The following is a 21,515-nucleotide window of genomic DNA, read 5'->3' as shown; positions in this document are numbered from 1 at the left end:
GAACGAAGACAAATGATCCTTTCTACAGATTTTGCGTCAATTTGTAACAAAGTGTGCGTACTGTAGTTACTCTGTTTCCAAATTACGTCATGTGAATATTAATCTTTGCCTATATTTAGTCAAATCTTTAATAGGAGTTGTCATGTTTTCTCTATATCATTAATATACCACTGAGAAGAGGTGATAACAGTTTCTTTCAACCGGGGCTCACAGTCTCTGATGGTCTGCATGTGCGCTCTGCCCCGCTCACCGTGACATTTAGCAGCTTTCCCCGGCGGGACGTGTGGACCTCCGTGTTTGGCAATGCCACAAAAATGAAAACAGGCGACGTTTATCTCGTCAACAACAAACACAGTGCCGGATTTACACCTGACCTTTGCACCTGTCTGCATGCCAGTCTCCCCTCCCCTCTCTCTCTCCTCCGCCGGTGTGTTTGATGTGTTAGTTCTCTCATACCTGTTTCAAATCCGCCCATCTGTTTCTGCGTTAATTGCACGCCGCTGAGCTGTGGATTATTTCATTTTTTCACTCAAGGGTGCTGCAGATAAAGTTATCAACGTTATTCCACCTGCAGACAGACGCCTGTTACGCATCAACAAACACTGATTTCAAGGCGCTAATTGGCTAATTTGAGTTTATTTTATTACTGGAGGCTATCTTGTCTTTAAAAAAAAAACACAACTTCCTTTATTATTTCATCACTTAATTTACCTAATCTTGACATATTTTTTTTTTCAACCCCTTTCCAATCCCTCCATATTCACACTTTCCCCAAGCGTCTCTCGCCTCCTTTCTCCACCCTGGAGAGTCTCCAGCTGCGCCCCTGACAGACATCCGCTGTTACAGCCAGAGGGCTGGCTGAGGTCTTAAGTGCAAACACAAGAGTTCATCCCTTTTGCAGACTGATGGACGAAAAATAGAGAAAGGCCTGTGATAGATTTGGGGAAGAGACATAATTCAGATTTTAAAAATTCCGACTCCCTCTTTGTTCATTCTTTTTGTCAGAATATTAACATCCCCCCATCCCATCAATTATGCAAGGTGGCCACCATATTAATAACATTCTCTACACTAAGACTCAACCTCATTAATACTGTAAGCGGCCACTCTAAAAGCCATTCATATTACTTCCCCTTAGAGTCTGTTATCTGGAATCCCCCCATTTTAATGACTCAGATGACAGCAGAGATTCACAGAAGACAGGGCCACGGCTGGGCTATCATGAAGCAGGACTCCTTACATCACTCTCTCAGTCACCACATATACAAACAAAGGCAGTCATGCAAACTTAAAGGGCATCTGAGCCTGTAGGCACACTGTCTCACACAGTGTAATGCACAACTACAAATACACAAACACTATCCAAGGACAGACTTTTGTCTGAATGAATGTCAGAACATATTTTTACCTTTTTTTCCTTCTCACTCTTAAATGGCGGGGAACAGCCATCAACAGCTCTGATAAACAGATGCACTGACAACAGGGAACAGGAGCACGCAGGCTCTTAAAGGTTATACTGACAACACCTACTGGTTCACAGGTAATGTTCATTATGGGCATTACTTTAAAGCATTTAGACAAAGAGGAGAACGACTATGATTCCCATCCCGAATTAAAGACTGCTGGTCTACAGTTTTCAAATCATGTTTTCCAGTCAAAACCTCATATCATAAAGCTTTGTAGAGTGCCACTTTGTGCATTGATTTATGTATACTCTTCTTATTTTTCTTAATGCTAGTAAAGAGAAGGTGAGAAGAAATGTGGAGCAAATGTCTGCAGGCTATTGTGTGGGTGTCAGCAGTGTCTGTGGTGTCAGGAAATGTTCCTGCAGATTTAGCGCATTAAAAAAAGATACTGACAAAACAGCCCTTTTCTTAGCGGTGACAGAAACAGCATCCTAAACAGAAGCCTTACAAAATAAAGCATTTTACAAATCAAGGCTTGGAGGGTGTGGTCATGAGATGTTTACAACCAAAATAACAGTTCTTGAGGGAAAGAGGAAATATTTCAGCAATCATGAGCAAATCGTATTAACAATTCATCGAATGCGTCATTAGGGTCTGTTCATGTTGCACTGTGTCTTCTGTTGAAACAAATGATAAAATATGTATGACAACAAAACAGCATCTTCAGCATAACTCTCACGATCACTGAGTACTAGTTATGCCTCGGTAAGCAAAAAGAAAGGTTAAAAGTCAAAGCCAATAGCACTGCATATTTAGACCTACTGTACGTGTGGGAGAAGCAGGCTGAGCAAGAGGAAGCAGAGGTGGTAGAGACAGTGAAATTGGTCCCTCTGTTGGATCAAATCGGTAGTACAAGGGTTGGACACGTGATCTTCACCCCACTGCCCATCCACAGAGGCTTTCTCATTAAGCCAAAGCACTAAAACATAATCCCAGCTATGAGTGTGTGTGTGTGTTTGAGAGGGAGCGATAGAGAGCAAAGGGGGATAAGAGAAAGAGAGTGAGAGAAAAAGGGAAGGAGGGCACAGACGTCAGACTGCAGTGGCAGTCATTTTCTCTCTCATTGCCAATACAGTGACCGCAATGGATAAAGTGAGATATAAGGCAAGGCACCCTCCAGAGGTGAGATGAGAAAGGGCAGCTTAAAGAATACTGATGGCAGAACCTACAGCACTGCAAGGGCAATATGAGTATTTATCAAAGCAGTAAGTAGATTTAAAAGATAAATGTATCAAATACACACACACACACACACACACACACACACACACACACACACACACACACACACACTTAAAACATGGATTCTAGTGCAAAATGCTGTATACAAAGAACAAAGCCAACTGAACTCAAGGATTTAGTTTCTGTTGTTATTGTTCCACCTTATCAAAAATGGAATTAACTCTCTGTAACAGACAAAATAACACAACCTGCTCTAGTTTTGCTGTGACTCACTTCATCAGCATCACTCTTTCAAATGAAACAAGAATTGATTCAAAATACGGGCTGCTAAATTGCATAAGCAAAGACATACTGGTGAATGGTATTATATAGTAAATAGGTTTAAAGACTATGACAAAGCCGTTTCTCATACCTTCCTTTCATCATACTTTTCTCTATGCACAAGAACTTTCCCATTTTTAAATCTCTGAAACAAAACTCCCACGGTACCCACAATCCTTTTACTCAGGTGGACACAGTAAGCGGGTGGAGGAGCCATTCTCTGGGTATGTTTGTTTGGGCTGATCCCTTGTGTACCTTGCTTTCAAAAATAAAAGGGCACGAGAGAACTAAAGGCAGCAGAAATCCCTCCCTCTGGGGCCCTGCAAGGGTTAAACAGCTCCTTGGTTGTCCTGGTTCAGTCTGTGCATAAATCAAACAGATTCTTGTTGTGGCATTGAACAAAGCTATCACGAAATACAGGCAGGCTTTGGATACTTCCCTCTTAGGATGCCCTGGCTTTGTATCCTTGCCGGATGGGAGAGGATGGAACCCGTGGTTCTGAGCATGACAAAGCTAATCTAATGAGAGCAACAACATCCCGATGCCACTAAGAAGGAGCATGGATGGAGGACAGTTTTGGGGGAAGTGGGGGAGAAGTGGAGGGGTGCTGATAAGTTCTTCCCTTTTATCTGTGACCAATTGTAAGCCTGTGATGTTCTCACTCAGCTGTAGGGCATGTATTTAATGTGTTTTTTTGTCCATCTCATCCTCAGAAGCTCTGGTTTTCTCACTATCTCATGCTCAAGGCTCGAGTCTGTGCTGCTGTATTTGTGACTTCCACTAAAACCCTCTCCCTTTTTAGAAATGATATTCTAATCTCGCACATTTTTCCCTCGCTTGCTCACTTCCATTAGCCTCCGTCTGACTTGGCATTTCTGCTCGAGATGCTGCTCGTCTTCGTTTAGCATCTTTCTCTTTGTCTCCCTCTACATCTCCCCAGCCTCCCATTGTGTCCACCCTGTTTCCTTCCTGCTTGCCTCTAAGCAACACATGCTGGGACTGATGTCTGGGTGGGGGCGGGTACGTACTGGCAGCTCCCTGGAAACAGACTAGTTCATCATTTCATTACAGCTCAGAACAGTCTCCATGGTAACGACAGATAGCAGCGCTAACCTCACTCTCACAAAGGACACACCCTTGTGAAGGAGAAAAACAGGAAGTGCTACATAAGATGTGTGTGTGTGACAGACAGGCAGAGAGATAAAGAAGAAGAAGAAATACATCCTCTTTAGTTCTTTATTTACCACTCTGCTGTTCAGTCACCTTGTATTAAAAATGGTGAGGTAAGGACATTTCTACGTCATGCTTTTTTTGGTCCGTCTGTTGAACCCATCTGCCTAATCCACCAAAATGACTTGGCTCTACCGTAGCACTGCAATCTATGAGCTGTGAACCACTTTGCTGTCTGCCACAACCAGGATAATGCACTGTAGAATCAATAATTTAATGCATTTTGCAACACTGGGGGATGCAGAGTTAGAAGCTTTTATCGAATACACACACTAAACTCCACGTCATCATGTATGCATACTGCCATAAAGAGCTTCAGCTCTCTCAATATGTGTATATATAATCATTATTATCATGATTTTATATAAAACACCAACAGCAGGCAAGTTGTGCTCTATGCAGTCTGACACACTTGCCATAACACACTGACACAGAGACACGATGTTCTGATGGTAGCAAGGATAAAAAAAAAAATAAAACCCTCTCCTCCTCATCCGCCCTGATTCTTTTCCCCGCCCAACCGGTTTGGCTGTGATTGACACTAGGTGTTGTCAGCCCCGCCCAGCCGCAGAGCAGAGCAGGAGGGAGAGCTGAGCCGAGCTGAGCCGATACCTCGATCGGTACTGAAGCTCCCTGCTGCTGCTTCTGCTGCAGCGAGAAGCGGAAAATTACCTGCCCCTCCCCCCCTCTCTTTCCCTCGCTCGCACTCACAGAGGGCTGCAGCATACAGAACACATACTGAACCACTTTTACCCAGAGACAGCTCCAGGCATTGTTTCAGGAAGGAGGCACTGTACATGTAGAGCCTGTGCATGCAGCAGAGGCTGCATCGGAGAAAGAGGCGCGCTATCAAACACAGGTTCCGTTCAGATGGCGCATGTACAGCGCGCTGCCATCTTTAAATCACACGCTGACCCACTTAAGAGCCTCACACATGCTCTGTATAAGCACCGCTTGCAATATGTGAAGTCTGTTTGGGAGCGCAGAAAGCCCTGGTTCGGTCTCCTTCACACTGAACTAACCACACGAACGCAGTTATGACAGATCTGGCCATGCTTGTTTGTGCTGTACCACTCCCTGAAATGAGGTCACATCGTCTGAGTGACTCAAAGCATCACAGATGCACACAAGCAACACAGTACACTACAGTGGGCTTCACCGGGAATATATGCACATCCCACCAGTACCAGCAATACTAACATTATTAAACACGTAAATGCCACACGAATGTATACATAAGCTTGATTTAACCTGGCAAATTCAATCTGAGCAGAATGCACGATGCGCCACTGTCCTACTTGACATGAGCGGATCGTGGCTGCATCTACACTTCGCACACATCACAGATGTTAATGAAAATATATTAGATCGTGTTTACAGTGCCCTAACGCTGATAAGCACGCATGTTTGCAGAGATGAACGTTAATTCCCTGTTAGTTCTCTCAGCTGCTCCCCTTCTCAGTGAGGGATGGTGAACGAGAGGGGGAGGGGAGAGGAGAGGTCTGGCAGCATGGTGGTGGAGGAGGAGGAAGAGAAAGAAGGACCAGGCGTGAAATGAAGAATATCGAGCAAAGGAAATGTGACACGAAGCAGGCAGGAATAAGATCAAATAAAGAAGAAACTACAAGTATAACGAGTATCTAATTGCTCAATACACAATTTGCAGGATGATGTAGGCATGTTATTTAAATAAATAGCCTAACATAAGCATACATTAAAATCAGTTGTATTTTTAGGGCAGAGAATAAACAACAAATGAGGACAAATAATTCCCAAGGCTCACTCTTTTATATTCAAAGTAAAAAGAAAGCTTGGCAATAAGCAACCCTTTCTCAGGGTGGTAATCTATTTTTAGAAATACACTATCACACACTACCCTATAAAAGTAGATGTGTTTCACAATACACTGGGGTCATGGGGTGCAGATCCTAACAGCTGCAGTATTAAGGCAAGAGAGCATTGGCTCATAATTTAATAATAAAAATAAGAAAGGCAAATGCATTAAAAAACACAACTGAATTAATATATAATTATGCTGGTCTGGGTAGAATGCAGAGTACAAACAGGAGAGAATTAAAAGCTCTAACGTCAAACAACACGAAGAATAATGTGTGACTCGAGAGAAGGCGATGGAAATATCTCAGGAGAAACACGTTGTAAGAGTAGAGCAAATATGAGCAGGGAAATATCAAAGAAAAACATATATTATGTCTTTTAAGACTAAAGCGCCAAGCCTGAGAGAGATAAAGGCCCTACACACCCATAGTCCACATACACACTCACAGGTGTTTTCACTTATTTTTGCTTAATTAGACCTCCTCTGGAGACAGTGTTTGGGCATGTACAAATTGTGCTTGATTGACATCTCCATCACTTTCCTGTTGTACCTGACAAGGAGGGACAAATTACACCTTCATCATTCTTAGAGGCCTTCGTCACAGAAGACTATTTGACATGAACAGTGTGAAAAGCAAAGGTGTAAATTCCAATTAGCTGCTTCGGTATCAGGATCGTGGTATTGTGCATTGCTGCTCACTGTCACAGCTTGGGACACTTGAACTGAACAGAACCATTGTTAATGATATTAAAAACACCTGTGTTTTTCCTGTGATGGCAAGTTTAAATGACTGCTGTAAAAGAGGCCAATGAATAGACTGAGTTTGGTGCCCTCACATAAATGCCAGCACAAGTTCAACCTGTGCTATGAACTAATAAACCTGAATAACTGAAGAAAACACCTGTTTAGATGAGCAAAATAGCAGGAAAAGCTAAATCAGCTTTCTGCATCCACACAGAGAAAGTAATAGTGACCAGAAATCCTTTCTTCTGACAAATTTGCCTTTGCAAATGGGCAGAATGTGTAAGCTAAACAACTATAGGTAAGAAATATAGCTGCTGTCAAGTGTAATGGCTCTCCATCAGAAAACACGTCAAGTCCAGTCTAATAACTGGTTTCACAAAGCATGGAAAGATTGTAGGTCACAACAGGTTCATAGCTCTGTTTACTTCTTGTTTTTTTTTAAATTAGCTAGGAGCTCCTTCACATGAAAGAAGCAGGGTTTGCAATTAGCCAAACGCTCTTCACAGGTAGGCTTATCTCAACGGACCAAAGTCGATAGAAAGTAAGAAAATCAAGACTCACTCGGGTGGACTGCGGTGATTTTCATCATGTAAGTCAACACAACTCATGTGGAGTCCAAAACGCCATCAATAGCCGAAAGCTAACGTTGGCTATCACCAGAGTGGTTGTTGTAACAGCGTCGAGCCACAAGTGGCAGCACTGAGCGAGCTGCAGCGGTATCATAGCAACGGAAGCTAGTTACGTGCGCCATCTTGGATTTCTGGCTTGTTGACACTGACAGATATCATGTAAATCTCTGCACTGACTGAAACCACTCTCTGCACTTCACCTGACATGTTGCCAAGAAGTTAAACTTATCTCCTGTGAGTGTGGTTAATTTTTTAACATACGACCGGCAACTTAATGGGCCAAAAATATCATGAACAGTCAGCGCTCCAGACTTTACACAAACCATTTTTTCTACCGGCGATATGTACGTTGAGTCTGTTTGCTAGTCACCGCTTTTAGCTAGGTCATGGAGACGCTGTTATTTATTTGGAAGAAACAAACGCCGGAGAAGTGGGTTATGATACACTAAGGGAGTGGTTGCTTACGTTTTTTATCGCTTCTGGACGTTTTTGCAGTTACTGGGCAGCCATTTTAATCAATTCTAACTGCTTTGGATTCAAGATGACCAACTACAGCGTCTGTACTCCGAGAAAAACAAGCTACAGCTATCTCAGAGCCACCTTTCAAGCCTTCTGACAGTGAGTATTCATACCCAACGAAACATTTCCTCTGAGCTTATTGTTAGTTAGGTGGTTAGCTTATGCTAACTGAGATTTCGTGATACAGACCGCACGTAGGGTCAGCCTGAAGTTCACCATCAGCCTCCACCAGTTTCTTTCTTTCTTTCTTGTACAAATAACCATGCTTTCTGTAAACATTTCTGTGAGTTAGTCGAGCCAAGGTACACCTCACAATCCCCATGAATCAGTCAATCAATACTGTAGAAATGGTGCTTCAAACCATGCTCAAAGTCAGTGTGTCAGAGATCCGTGCTGAGAAAGAGCCCATAGAAGACAATAAAGTCTGATAATGTTGTGTCTAAAGCCCTGTACACATACATAAATGTATAAGCCTACAGACATATTTTAGCTCTTCTTGTTTTCCATTATTATGTAAACGTCCAAGTTAAAAATCTTTGGCTGTGAGGTGATGTTTAGGGACGAATTGCACGTCGTCATTCATATCATTTATAGTATGAAGAGTTGTTAACACAGAGCCGCCAAGATGCTTGATTCCACAACGTTATGATCCTACGCCATTTTCAAGACTACTTTATGATATTACATGTTAATATATAGAGAAAGGGGTTTTTTCTAAATATAGGGAGAAATATATACAACCAGCAGTTTTTTTGCTGTGCTCTGTGTGATGGTCCTGAGAGACAACAAGCACACTATTGTGACAAAGAGGCTCGAGCAGGCCGCTGCAGTTTCAGTACCATGGATAGCGTCAAAAGCAGGCAGAGGAGGAAGGAAAAGTAGACTGCAAAACACTCTTGAGACAGAGCTCAGCAGAGAATGTCGATACTAGAGGAGAGGGTGTATACAAATCTTACAAAATCGTCTATAAGCTCGTCGTGGAGGATTGCATCTCACCTTTTCTTTGTTGGGTAAAGTCTGAGTTCTGGTAAAAGTGTCTCCTCCGTTAATACTGATCAGTTCCCCATCTACAGGCGGAAACGGTGCGGGGAAAACTACTACGTCACTCTTGAGCGTGTCTGAGCTGAAACACACGTCATACTGCTGAGTAGACTTCGAGTAAGACCAGCTCCCGTCAGGGTGGGTGGTGATCATTGGGGCGCCGTACCTGCTGAAACTGCCGTCTGTCCTGTGGCATTTGACAGCTATTAAACTGATGAGACTGAGCAGAAAGATGGCTGACACCGACACAATGGCGATCAGCAGATACAGGTTCAAATCAGAGAAGCTCTCCTCCTTTATGGGCACATGTCTGAACTGAGTCTGGATGTCAGCTGTGCTTTCAACCACCACCACATCAATAGACACAGTAGCTGACAGGGAGGGTTCTCCGTTATCAGAAACCAACACCACCAAGGGGTGAGTTTTCAGGTCATTGTCACTCATTCTCCTCTTAGTCCTGATCTCTCCGGTGCTGGTTCCGATCCGGAAGAGGTTGTTTCCTTTGGGCTCAGACAGGTGATAAGAAAGCAGCGCATTGTATCCAGAGTCTGCGTCTACAGCCCTGATCTTTGCCACAAAGTATCCCGCTTCAGCAGAATAGGGGATGCTCTCACTGTTTACAGAGCCGTGCTCAGAATATGGAGAAAGTATCGTGGGATTGTTGTCATTCTCATCCAGTATCACAACGTTCACAGTCACGTTGCTGCTGAGCGGAGGGACACCAGAGTCTGTGGCCTGAACTTTAAACTGAAACGTTTTTGTCTCCTCATAGTTAAAAGACTGAAGACTGACTATATCTCCAGTCTCTGAGTTGACGTTTATAACTGAGCCTATTACATTATTTTTATGATTATTATTAATTACTGAAAACGTTACTTTTGCATTTTCGTCTACATCCGGATCATCTGCAGTCAAAGTATAGATAACAGCGCCTACGGGACTGTTCTCTTTGACGAAGATGTTTATTACAGGCTCTTTAAATCGAGGTGCATTATCATTTACATCAGAGACGTGGACTGTAATGACGCTTGTACCAGAGAGAGGTGGGACTCCTTCATCAGTCGCTGTTATTGTTATATTATATTGAGAAGCGCTTTCTCTGTCAAGAGGTCCATCAACGACCAACGAATAATGATTTTTATATGTGTTCTTAATTTTAAACGGCACCGAATCAACTATTCTAACCTGAACCACGCCATTTTTATCTGCGTCGTTGTCTCTCACCGTTATAAGTCCCACCATTGTGTCTACGGGTGCGTCTTCCTTCACTACGTTAACTAACGATGTTACTGATATTTCTGGTGGATTGTCGTTAACATCTGTGATTTCAACGAGTACTTTACAGTGAGATGCTCTTGGATTTTGTCCTTTGTCTTTTGCCTGTACCCGGAGTTCAACGGCATTGCTTTTTTCGTGATCCAATTCACCCTTTACCGTAATCTCTCCCGTCATGGGATTAATAGTAAATTTGTCTACATCATTATCACTGTCGTGATTGATAAGGGAATAAAGTATTTCTCCATTAAGACCCTCATCTAAATCCCGGGCATGCACTGAAATTACGGTTGTACCGGGCGGCGTGTTCTCTGGCACTGTCGCTTTGTACAACGACTTGTCAAATGTTGGAATATTATCATTTACATCTTGCACATTAACGGTGATAAGCAATGTGCCTGATTTCGGAGGTTTTCCTCCATCTACAGCTGTCAGTGTTAGTTTGATTATCGGTTGTTTCTCTCGGTCCAAGGCTTTCTGCAGTACTATTTCAGCGGACATTGTCGGCTCTCCACCATTCTGCACATCCAGGGTGAAATGTTCATTTTGACTCAGCTTGTAGCCCTTCACCGAATACGCACCGACATCCGTATCAAAAGCCTTTGCTAATGTAAATCTTTCACCGGGAAAAGCTGACTCTGACACGTTCAAAACAATCGCCGGTATCCGAAAAGAGGGTGCATTGTCATTTATATCCACAATTTTAACCTCAAAACGATAGAGATTCAGCGGAGAGTTGACAATGGCTTCCACTTCCAGGGAGCACTTCACATTGCGAGAGCAGAGCTCCTCTCGGTCTATTCTGTCTTTCACTAACAGTATCCCAGTCTTAACATTTACTTCGAAATACCTCGTATTAGGTCCTGAAATCTGAAAACCTCGATTTTCCAGTTCATGTACATCTAAATGTAAGTCCTTCGCCAAATTCCCCACATTGGTACCCGGGCTCGATTCCTCCGTAACAGAATACACAATCTGTGCTGCTGCGAGACTCCATATGTGAGCCACAAGGAAAGAAAAATAAATCCAATGACGGAATATATTCCTTTGTTGCATTCTGTCCACAACCTGCTAAACAAGTCAGTTCGAAAAAATCAGTCCAGCGGTAACATTGCTCAGTAATGATACATCCAGATCAGAGCCCCTCATAACAGTGAGGTTCTGCTCTGTTCTACGACGAACAAAGAATTACAAACCTCTCTCAGACGAAAAGGGAGGAGCGTCGCTTAGAAATAAGTATTTCAACTCTGTGAGCTCATAGCGACATCTTGTGGTGATGTGAAGTCAAGACCGGAAAAATCAATGCAAGAAATTATTAAAAACAGATCATAAAGTCATTCAATCTTAAGCGTTTTTGAAAGTTTTACCCTTACAATATGGCATCATGACAATAACTATATTAGATCACAAACAACTGCACAATTATCAAGGAGAACACAAAGTGTAAGACTTAATCCCATTGTGTTCAATTATTGGAAGCCCTGTGTTTTATGCATCATCACCCTTACCTTTTCTTTATTAGGTAAAGTCTGAGTTCTGGTAAAAGTGTCTCCTCCGTTTATACTGATCAGTTCCCCATCTACAGGTGGAAACGGTGCGGGGAAGACCACTACGTCACTCTTCAGCGTGTCTGAGCTGAAACACACGTCATACTGCTGAGTAGATTTGGAGTAAGACCAGCTCCCGTCAGGATGGGTGGTGATCATTGGGGCGCCGTACCTGCTGAAACTGCCGTCTGTCCTGTGGCATTTGACAGCTATTAAACTGATGAGACTGAGCAGAAAGATGGCTGACACCGACACAATGGCGATCAGCAGATACAGGTTCAAATCAGAGAAGCTCTCCTCCTTTATGGGCACATGTCTGAACTGAGTCTGGATGTCAGCTGTGCTTTCAACCACCACCACATCAATAGACATTGTAGCTGACAGGGAGGGTTCTCCGTTATCAGAAACCAACACCACCAAGGGGTGAGTTTTCAGGTCATTGTCACTCATTCTCCTTTTAGTCCTGATCTCTCCGGTGCTGGTTCCGATCCGGAAGAGGTTGTTTCCTTTGGGCTCAGACAGGTGATAAGAAAGCAGCGCATTGTATCCAGAGTCTGCGTCTACAGCCCTGATCTTTGCCACAAAGTATCCCGCTTCAGCAGAATAGGGGATGCTCTCACTGTTAACGGAGCCGTGCTCAGAATAGGGCGCGAGAATTGTTGGATTATTGTCATTTTCATCGAGTATTAAAACGTTCACAGTCACGTTGCTGCTGAGCGGAGGAACACCAGAGTCTGTGGCCTGAACTTTAAACTGAAACGTTTTTGTCTCCTCGAAGTTAAAAGACTGCAGACTGACTATATCTCCAGTCTCTGAGTTGATGTTTACAACAGATGTTATTGGAATACTTTTTGAGATTCCATCTAATGATGAATATGTTACTTTTGCATTTTCTCCTATATCACGATCAACTGCAGTTATGGTAAAGATGGTAGCTCCCACTGCACTATTCTCTTTCACATATATATTAATCACAGGCTCTGAGAACAGAGGGGCATTGTCATTCACATCAGAAATGTGAACAGGAATAACACTGGTGCTAGAGAGAGGAGGAGTGCCTTCATCAGTGGCTATGATGGTGACATTATACTGAGAAACATGCTCTCTGTCAAGGGGTCCATCAACTGTTAATGAATAATAATTTTTGTAGTTTAGTTTCAGTTTAAAAGGCACCTCCCCAAGAATTTTAGCACTAGTAAGACCATTTTTACCCCCATCTTTGTCAGTCACTGTCACCAAAGCAACCACAGTACCAACCTCAGCGTCCTCTTTAACTGGACTCATAAGAGAGGTGATAATGATTTCAGGTGTATTGTCATTAACATCAATTACTTCCACTAATACTTTACCATGCACACTTCGAGAAGGCGTACCTTTATCTCTGGCCTGTACACGAATATCATATGCTGCATTCTCTTCATAGTCTACTTTTCCTGTGACAGTTATTTCCCCAGTGTCTGGGTTTATTGAGAACAAAGCTTCAGGATTGAAATTTCCTCTTTCAATAAATGAATACACTATTTCACTATTGATTCCCTCATCTAAGTCTGTAGCACTTACAGTCACTATGGATGTCTGAAAGGGAGCATTTTCATTGACTTGGGCCTTATACAGAGGTTGACTAAATACCGGAGCATTGTCGTTTATATCCATAACATGCACTACTATTTTTAGTGTCCCTGATCGTGCAGGTTTTCCTCCGTCCAGAGCAGTCAAAGTAAGGTGGATAACAGACTGTTTCTCCCTGTCTAAAGATTTCTGGAGCACCAATTCAGCAGACTCACTGTGCTGTCCGCCGCTCTGTACGTCCAGTGAGAAATAATCATTTGGACTCAGCTTGTAGCTTTTCACCGAGTTACTGCCCGTGTCTGCGTCGTTTGCCATCGGGAGAAGATACCTCTCTCCGGTAAAAGAAGATTCCGAAATATTGAAAGTCTTCTCCTTTTCACGAAAAGATGGCGCATTGTCGTTAATGTCGATAATTTGTACCTCTATGCGATGCAGATGCATCGGGTGGCTCAGAATGGCTTCTATATTCAGGGAGCATTTCGCCGTATTTGGACAGAGCTCTTCACGATCAATCCTATCGCAAACAAATAGAGCACCAGTTTTTAAATCCACGTCGAAGTATTTCTTAGAATTCCCAGATACCACTCGTAAATCCCGTGTTTCCAAGTCGTGGACGTTAATTTGTAAATCCTTAGCGAGATTTCCCACTACCGTTCCTTTGTCAACCTCCTCGGACACGGAGAACGAGAGCTGCGCTGTACAGCCATCACACAAACAAAGCAAAGCTATTATTTGTATCCAGATCGTGGCTGTTAGTCCTGCACGTCCCATCGCTGCCACCGAATGATAGATATAATCAGTTTTCGACCATGTCCGCACTTTAGGTGAATAACAGACGAAGCCCTCTCTGTCTTGTGACCATTTGTGTATTTTCTGACAAAGCACCGGTGGACGAGTGACGCGTCGCACGGAGAGGAGGAGTCTGGGTAAAAAAGGAGCCACATGAATATTGTGGTCTCCAGCGACACCAACTGTTATTTTAGTGCTATTGTTTAAAGACATGATTGTTATATACTGCCAATATTTGTGCAGAAGGTTAAAACAGTGGAAACTGGATTTCAGTGGAAAATTGTATAAAACCCCGTTCAATTCAAAACACAATACCAGTAATAACTATATAAACCATGTTTTTACGGCACAATATATTAAAGACGTGAATGATAGTCTGTTATTTAGGTTTTAAAAAAGCAAGGCAGCTTTTTTTCGCGCACGCATAAACACCATCCAGCTTTCAGCACCATGGACAGCGTCCATGCTAGTTAGCAGCACAACAGATCTCATTTCTTCTATGCTTCAAATACTATTATTAAGCAAATGTTTTAAGTGATATCCCACACAAAATCTCAAGTATTCAGCATCATACTAGTGAATGTATTTTCTGGGAAACAGTCCTGTCATGTATTGATGATTTACATTTATATCCGGCACAGTACCACTTTGTATCACGTTGCTTTCACAACTGTAGATACAATATTTCCCAAAATCAACTCTTAAGTTACAACCAACTCACCTTCTCTTTGTTGGGTAAAGTCTGAGTTCTGGTAAAAGTATCTCCTCCATTTATACTGATCAGTTCCCCATCTACAGGCGGAAACGGTGCGGGGAAAACCACTACGTCACTCTTGAGCGTGTCTGAGCTGAAACACACGTCATACTGCTGAGTAGATTTGGAGTAAGACCAGCTCCCGTCAGGGTGGGTGGTGATCATTGGGGCACCGTACCTGCTGAAACTGCCGTCTGTCCTGTGGCATTTGACAGCTATTAAACTGATGAGACTGAGCAGAAAGATGGCTGATACCGACACAATGGCGATCAGCAGATACAGGTTCAAATCAGAGAAGCTCTCCTCCTTTATGGGCACATGTCTGAACTGAGTCTGGATGTCAGCTGTGCTTTCAACCACCACCACATCAATAGACACAGTAGCTGACAGGGAGGGTTCTCCGTTATCAGAAACCAACACCACCAAGGGGTGAGTTTTCAGGTCATTGTCACTCATTCTCCTCTTAGTCCTGATCTCTCCGGTGCTGGTTCCGATCCGGAAGAGGTTGTTTCCCTTGGGCTCAGACAGGTGATACGAAAGCAGCGCATTGTACCCAGAGTCTGCGTCTACAGCCCTGATCTTTGCCACAAAGTATCCTGCTTCAGCAGAATAGGGGATGCTCTCACTGTTAACGGAGCCGTGCTCAGAATATGGCGCGAGAATTGTTGGATTATTGTCATTTTCATCGAGTATTAAAACGTTCACAGTCACGTTGCTGCTGAGCGGAGGAACACCAGAGTCTGTGGCCTGAACTTTAAACTGAAACGTTTTTAACTCCTCGAAGTTAAAAGACTGCAGACTGACTATATCTCCAGTCTCTGAGTTGATATTCACAACAGATGTTATAGGAATAGTTTTTGAATCACCTTCTAATGCATATGTCACTCTAGCGTTTTCATTTATATCAGGATCGACTGCAGTTATCGTGTAGATACGTGCTCCAACAGGACTGTTTTCTCTTACATAAATATTAATCACGGGTTCAGGGAAAACGGGCGCGTTATCATTGACATCAGAAACCTGAACAGTAATCACGCCGGTGCTGGAGAGAGGTGGGGTCCCTTCATCAGCTGCTGCAATCGTCACATTATAGGAAGAGCACGCTTCTCTGTCAAGAGGTCCGTCTACAACTAAAGAGTAATAATTTTTATAATTGGAATTGAGCTTAAAAGGCGCAGAGCCAATGAGTTTACAGTGAGTCTGGCCGTTTTTTCCTCCATCTTTATCAGTCACTGTCACTGAAGCCACAACGCTTCCTATCTCAGCATCTTCTTTAACGGGATTCATGAGTGACGTCACCACGATTTCTGGGGCATTGTCATTCACATCCACTACCTCCACCAGCAGCTTTCCATTTGTACTTCGAGGCGACGACCCTCGGTCTGTTGCTTTAACATGAATTTCATATGCCGGCTGTGCTTCGTAGTCCAAATGACCCTTTACCGTGATCTCCCCACTCTCTGCGTTTATTAAAAACACATCTGCAGGATTGAAGTTTCCACGCTTGACAAAAGAGTAAATAACCCTCCCGTTGTCCCCTTCATCTAAATCTGTGGCACTCACTTGAATCACTAAAGATCCAGCTATCGCATTTTCATTTACTCGTGCCTTGTAGAGTGTTTTACTAAAAGACGGCGTGTTATCATTGGCGTCCAGAACATTTACATTTATGTGTAAGCTTCCTGTTTTAGGAGGCTTCCCTCCATCTACAGCTGTCAGCGTTAGTTTAATAACAGCTTGTTTTTCACGATCCAAAGCTTTCAGCTGCACTAACTCAGCAGATACACTATGTTCACTACCGCTCTGTACATCTAGGGAGAAGTACTCATTTTGACTCAGCCTGTAAGTCTTTACTGAATTGCTTCCCGTGTCTGCATCAATAGCCAGGGGAAGCAAGAAGTGTTCGCCCGTAGGTGACAATTCAGATATGTTAAATGAATATGACTTCTCCACGAAGGTAGGTGCATTGTCATTTAAATCAACAATGACCACCTCAATGCGGTGGAGTACCATAGGATCGCTCAGTATGGCCTCTAAGTTTAGCGTGCATTTCACAGCGTTTGGACAAAGCTCCTCGCGGTCTATTCGCTCATTGACAACAAGATCCCCCGTTTTAAAATTTGCCTCGAAATATTTCTTACTGTATCCAGACACGATATTTAGATTTCTCGTTTGCAGGTCTCTGACGTTGACATTAAGATTCTTTGCGAGATTCCCCACCACAGTCCCTTTGTCCACCTCCTCGGAAACAGAAAAGGATATCTGAGCAGCGGTCCAGTCAGATACAAACAGGATAAACAGCCAACAGAGAATTTCGTTATTCCTTCCACTGCCCATCGCTGGTTCAAAAGAAGCTGACGACATGCAAAATGTATTTATCCATAAAGCGACACTCGATCGGCCAACATTTTTAATCCCATCCACTCGACTCGTCTCCTTTTCATCGCCACCCGTGTTCCTCTCACAAAGCACTCGCAGTCTGGTGACGCTTCACTCTGAAGGGAGGAGACTGAAAACACCGAGCTCACAAAAAGATGTGGTCAGCAGCGACCCCACGCGTTACAACTTAGATATGAAAATATAAAATAACAAGTAATATACTCTATGTCTGACACTGGATTCTTTAAGGTTTTAAATCGGGTTATGAACACAACTTTGAGGAAAACATCAGGCTTAATATTCATAGATTACTGAAGACAAATGACAGTGACTCCCTAATGTAACACATGGTAAGCAAATCAAAAATATGTTCAAGACATGTGTCCAAAGGCATGGACAATATTCTACATGTAGATAGTCAATGACAATTTTCAACAGTACTATCTGCTGTTTGCAGACAGTTCAGGACGTAGTAAACGAAATGGATTTTCATCAGTTTCAACTTAAAAAACAAGATGTCTGAAGACCTTGCTAATTCACAGCTTTAAGTGACTGTAAAAAAAATAATGATTGCATGATTCAAAGCTGTCACGCCAGAGTTTTTGGACTGGTAACCCAAGAGGACAAAGAAGACCACAGTATGATTTCAGCACCACGGAGAGCGCCATACAAACTCACTTGCTGGACATTGCCAACTTATTACAATTCATTTATCTGTTTGAATGCAAAGTTATGTAAAAAACATGTGCTGGATTGTCTTAATTATGCAAATTTCTGCCATATTGTAGGCCTTTTGGGATACGCGAAAGCAAGAGACAGTATTTGGCGACAGACTGCGGGTAGGACTATGATAAACTAGGACACTCAGAACAGGAGATGTAGCTCTTCATGGGCTTTTCACAAGTTTAAAAAGCATTGAAAGGCTGCAAACAACTCACCTTGTCTTTATTAGGTAAAGTTTGAGTCCGGGTAAAAGTGTCTCCTCCGTTAATACTGATCAGTTCCGCATCTACAGGCGGAAACGGTGCGGGGAAAACCACTACATCACTCTTGAGAGTGTCTGAGCTGAAACACACGTCATACTGCTGAGTAGATTTCGAGTAAGACCAGCTCCCGTCAGGGTGGGTGGTGATCATTGGGGCACCGTACCTGCTGAAACTGCCGTCTGTCCTGTGGCATTTGACAGCTATTAAACTGATGAGACTGAGCAGAAAGATGGCTGACACCGACACAATGGCGATCAGCAGATACAGGTTCAAATCAGAGAAGCTCTCCTCCTTTATGGGCACATGTCTGAACTGAGTCTGGATGTCAGCTGTGCTTTCAACCACCACCACATCAATAGACATAGTAGCTGACAGGGAGGGTTCTCCGTTATCAGAAACCAACACCACCAAGGGGTGAGTTTTCAGGTCATTGTCACTCATTCTCCTCTTAGTCCTGATTTCTCCGGTGCTGGTCCCGATCCGGAAAAGGTTGTTTCCTTTGGGTTCAGACAGGTGATACGAAAGCAGCGCATTGTATCCAGAGTCTGCGTCTACAGCCCTGATCTTTGCCACAAAGTATCCCGCTTCAGCAGAATAGGGGATGCTCTCACTGTTAACGGAGCCGTGCTCAGAATAGGGCGCGAGAATTGTTGGATTATTGTCATTTTCATCGAGTATTAAAACGTTCACAGTCACGTTGCTGCTGAGCGGAGGAACACCAGAGTCTGTGGCCTGAACTTTAAACTGAAACGTTTTTAACTCCTCGAAGTTAAAGGCCTGCAGACTGACTATATCTCCTGTCTCTGAGTTGATGTTCACCATTGATGAAATCGGAATATTTTTTGTAGAGCTATCCAACAATTTATAAGTCAGTTTTGCATTACTGTCCAAATCAGGATCAAAGGCAGTCACTGTTTTAATAACGGAGCCTGTTGGACTGTTTTCTTTCACATAAACATTTATCACAGGCTCCATAAATCGAGGTGCATTATCATTGACATCAGAAACGTGAACAGTGATGACTCTGATACTGGACAGAGGAGGACTTCCTTCATCTGTGGCTGTGATGGTGACATTGTAAAGAGAAGTGTTTTCTCTGTCCAGTGGTCCATCTACTACTAATGAATAGTCATTTTTGTAGTTGGACTTGAGTTTGAAGGGAACAGAGCCAACTACCTTACAGTTAGTTACTCCATTGTTTCCTCCATCTTTATCACTCACTGTCACCAAAGCAACGATTGTCCCCAGTTCTGCGTCTTCTTTCACTGGAGTCATGAGTGACGTCACAGATATTTCTGGGGCATTGTCATTCACATCAATTATCTCTATCAGCAGTTTAGCTTGTGCGCTACGAGGAGTGGTGCCTTGATCCCTTGCTTGAACTCTGACTTCATAAGCAGGAGTCTCTTCATAATCTAATGTTCCCTTCACAGTGATCTCTCCTGTTTCTGGATTTAGATCAAATATATTTGACGGATCTGTATTACCTCGTTTCATCAGGTAATACAGTATCTTACCGTTCATCCCCTCGTCCAAATCCGTTGCATTTAATTTTATTACCACTGTTCCTTTTGCAGCATTTTCTCGTACATGTGCTTTATAAAGCGACTTGCTAAAAGTGGGTATATTATCATTGACATCTAATACATTAACATGTATTTGTAATGATCCTGATCTCGGCGGTTTGCCTCCATCTACAGCCGTCAAGACGAGTGTGATCACCGACTGTTTCTCTCGGTCTAAAGCTTTCTGCAGCACTAACTCAGCGGACACACCGTGTTCTCCCCCGCTCTGTACATCAAGCGAGAAATGTTCATTTTGGCTCAGCTTGTAGGTCTTTACCGAGTTGCTGCCTATGTCTGCGTCTTCTGCTATTGGGAGAAAATATCTCTCTCCGGTTAAAGATGACTCGGAAATATTCAAAGAATACGTTTTTTCAACAAAAGCAGGCGAATTATCGTTTATATCTAAAACGTTAACCTCTATGCGGTGTGCAGTCATTGGATTGTTCAGAACTGCTTGTATTTTTAACGAGCATTTTACCACATTGGGACAAAGCTCCTCTCTGTCTATCCTTTCGTCAACAAAGAGGCTCCCGGTCCGCAAATTCACGTCAAAATATGTCTTACTGTAACTCGAAACAATACGTAGATCCCTGGTCTCTAGTTCCTGTATGTTGAGGTTTAAATCCTTCGCAATATTTCCCACTACGGTGCCTTTGTTCACCTCCTCGGAAATCGAGTAGGATAACTGCGAAGCAGACCAGTCACAAAGACAAAGAAACACGAGAGTATGAATCCAGACGTATTCCTTCTGTCGTCGAAAATACATCATTGAAGCAACAAAAGATCTGAATCCAAACGATCATTTATCCTCAGTAGAGATAACGTCCAAACAAATATTGTTATGTGTGGAGGCTGTTGTCCTTCTCGACACTGCACCTTCCGCGAGTGGACTAATGGCTGATGACGATTTCATTTTTTTCCCACAGAGAGGAGGAGTTTTAGATATACAAACACATTCATATCTACGGTCTCCTGCGACATCATGTGGTGAATGATAGGTATACAAATACAATCCAGCTTTTTACATACCCTGATAATTTAAAATATTATGAATGACATGAGTGATAAAGTTCACTATTAAGCATCTATGTTATGATTTAGATTGTGAAGACCAAGAATCAAAATTAAAGAAAAAACTATTTCAGTGACTGAATAAGCTACTGTAAAGGACAAATAATACAACACAACCATAAAGAAAATGACTTTGAATATATTTCTGGGATGTAACTGCCATTATTTAAATGTCCCACATTCGGAATAAGTTATAAATCAAAGAAACAAGTTTGATTTACCAGCAGGATGTAACGTAAATCAAATGTCAACACAGAAGTCCAGAACCACGGACAGCACCTTTCACTAAGATCAGTTTTATGTAACACTGGATCACAGTAGAATGATACCAGTCATACACATGAGGTTACAAACTCAGCTGTTTAAATTCAGGTAAATACCAGCTTAGATAATTTAATCACTAATTCAATGTTTTCAATAGCCTTTGGAGCAGCGAGTTTTACAGCAGAATGGCACAAAACTAAGTTCAGCACCATGGAGAGCTCAATAGAAACAGAAGCAATGAACCAGTTCCACCGTTCCTTTAAAACAAACTAGCTATGTACTCACAACACAATTTGAAGTTTAGTAAGGAGACACAGAGCACTTCAAGTAGCGGACATGAGTCACAT

The 21,515-nt window shown here is 42.8% G+C and overlaps 2 protein-coding genes across 2 annotated transcripts in view; both read right to left on the bottom strand.

Moving 5' to 3' along the window:
* The window catches only part of LOC141013153 (protocadherin alpha-C2-like), a 38,911-nt gene extending 21,671 nt beyond the window's left edge, over nt 1-17,240 (bottom strand). The window contains exon 1 of the mRNA XM_073486739.1: nt 14,871-17,240. Coding sequence (XP_073342840.1) covers nt 14,871-17,240 — 2,370 coding nt within the window. The remainder of the gene's footprint in view (nt 1-14,870) is intronic.
* Nucleotides 17,241-17,278: 38 nt separating this feature from the next.
* Nucleotides 17,279-20,599, bottom strand: LOC141013504 (protocadherin alpha-2-like). The gene is made up of 2 exons (XM_073487255.1): nt 18,221-20,599; nt 17,279-17,398 (listed from the first exon to the last, which is right to left on the bottom strand). Exons 1-2 carry the CDS (start codon nt 20,597-20,599, stop codon nt 17,279-17,281), a joined length of 2,499 nt encoding a protein of 832 aa, XP_073343356.1.
* Between the last annotated feature and the right edge of the window lie 916 nt (nt 20,600-21,515).

Source organism: Pagrus major, chromosome 18 (genome assembly GCF_040436345.1).
Source record: "Pagrus major chromosome 18, Pma_NU_1.0".
NCBI classification, from domain to species: Eukaryota; Metazoa; Chordata; class Actinopteri; order Spariformes; family Sparidae; genus Pagrus; species Pagrus major.
Note: the sequence above shows the minus strand (reverse complement) of the source record. Positions and strands in the feature narration are given on the sequence as shown.

Excerpts from the sequence above, each read along its gene's own strand:
- LOC141013504 (XM_073487255.1), bottom strand. The coding sequence starts at position 20,599 with ATGTATTTTCGACGACAGAAGGAATACGTCTGGATTCATACTCTCGTG. Across the intron at positions 17,399-18,220 it reads CTTTACCTAATAAAGACAAG|AGTGAAGCGTCACCAGACTG; the intron begins GTGAGTTGTTTG and ends TCCTCCCTTCAG.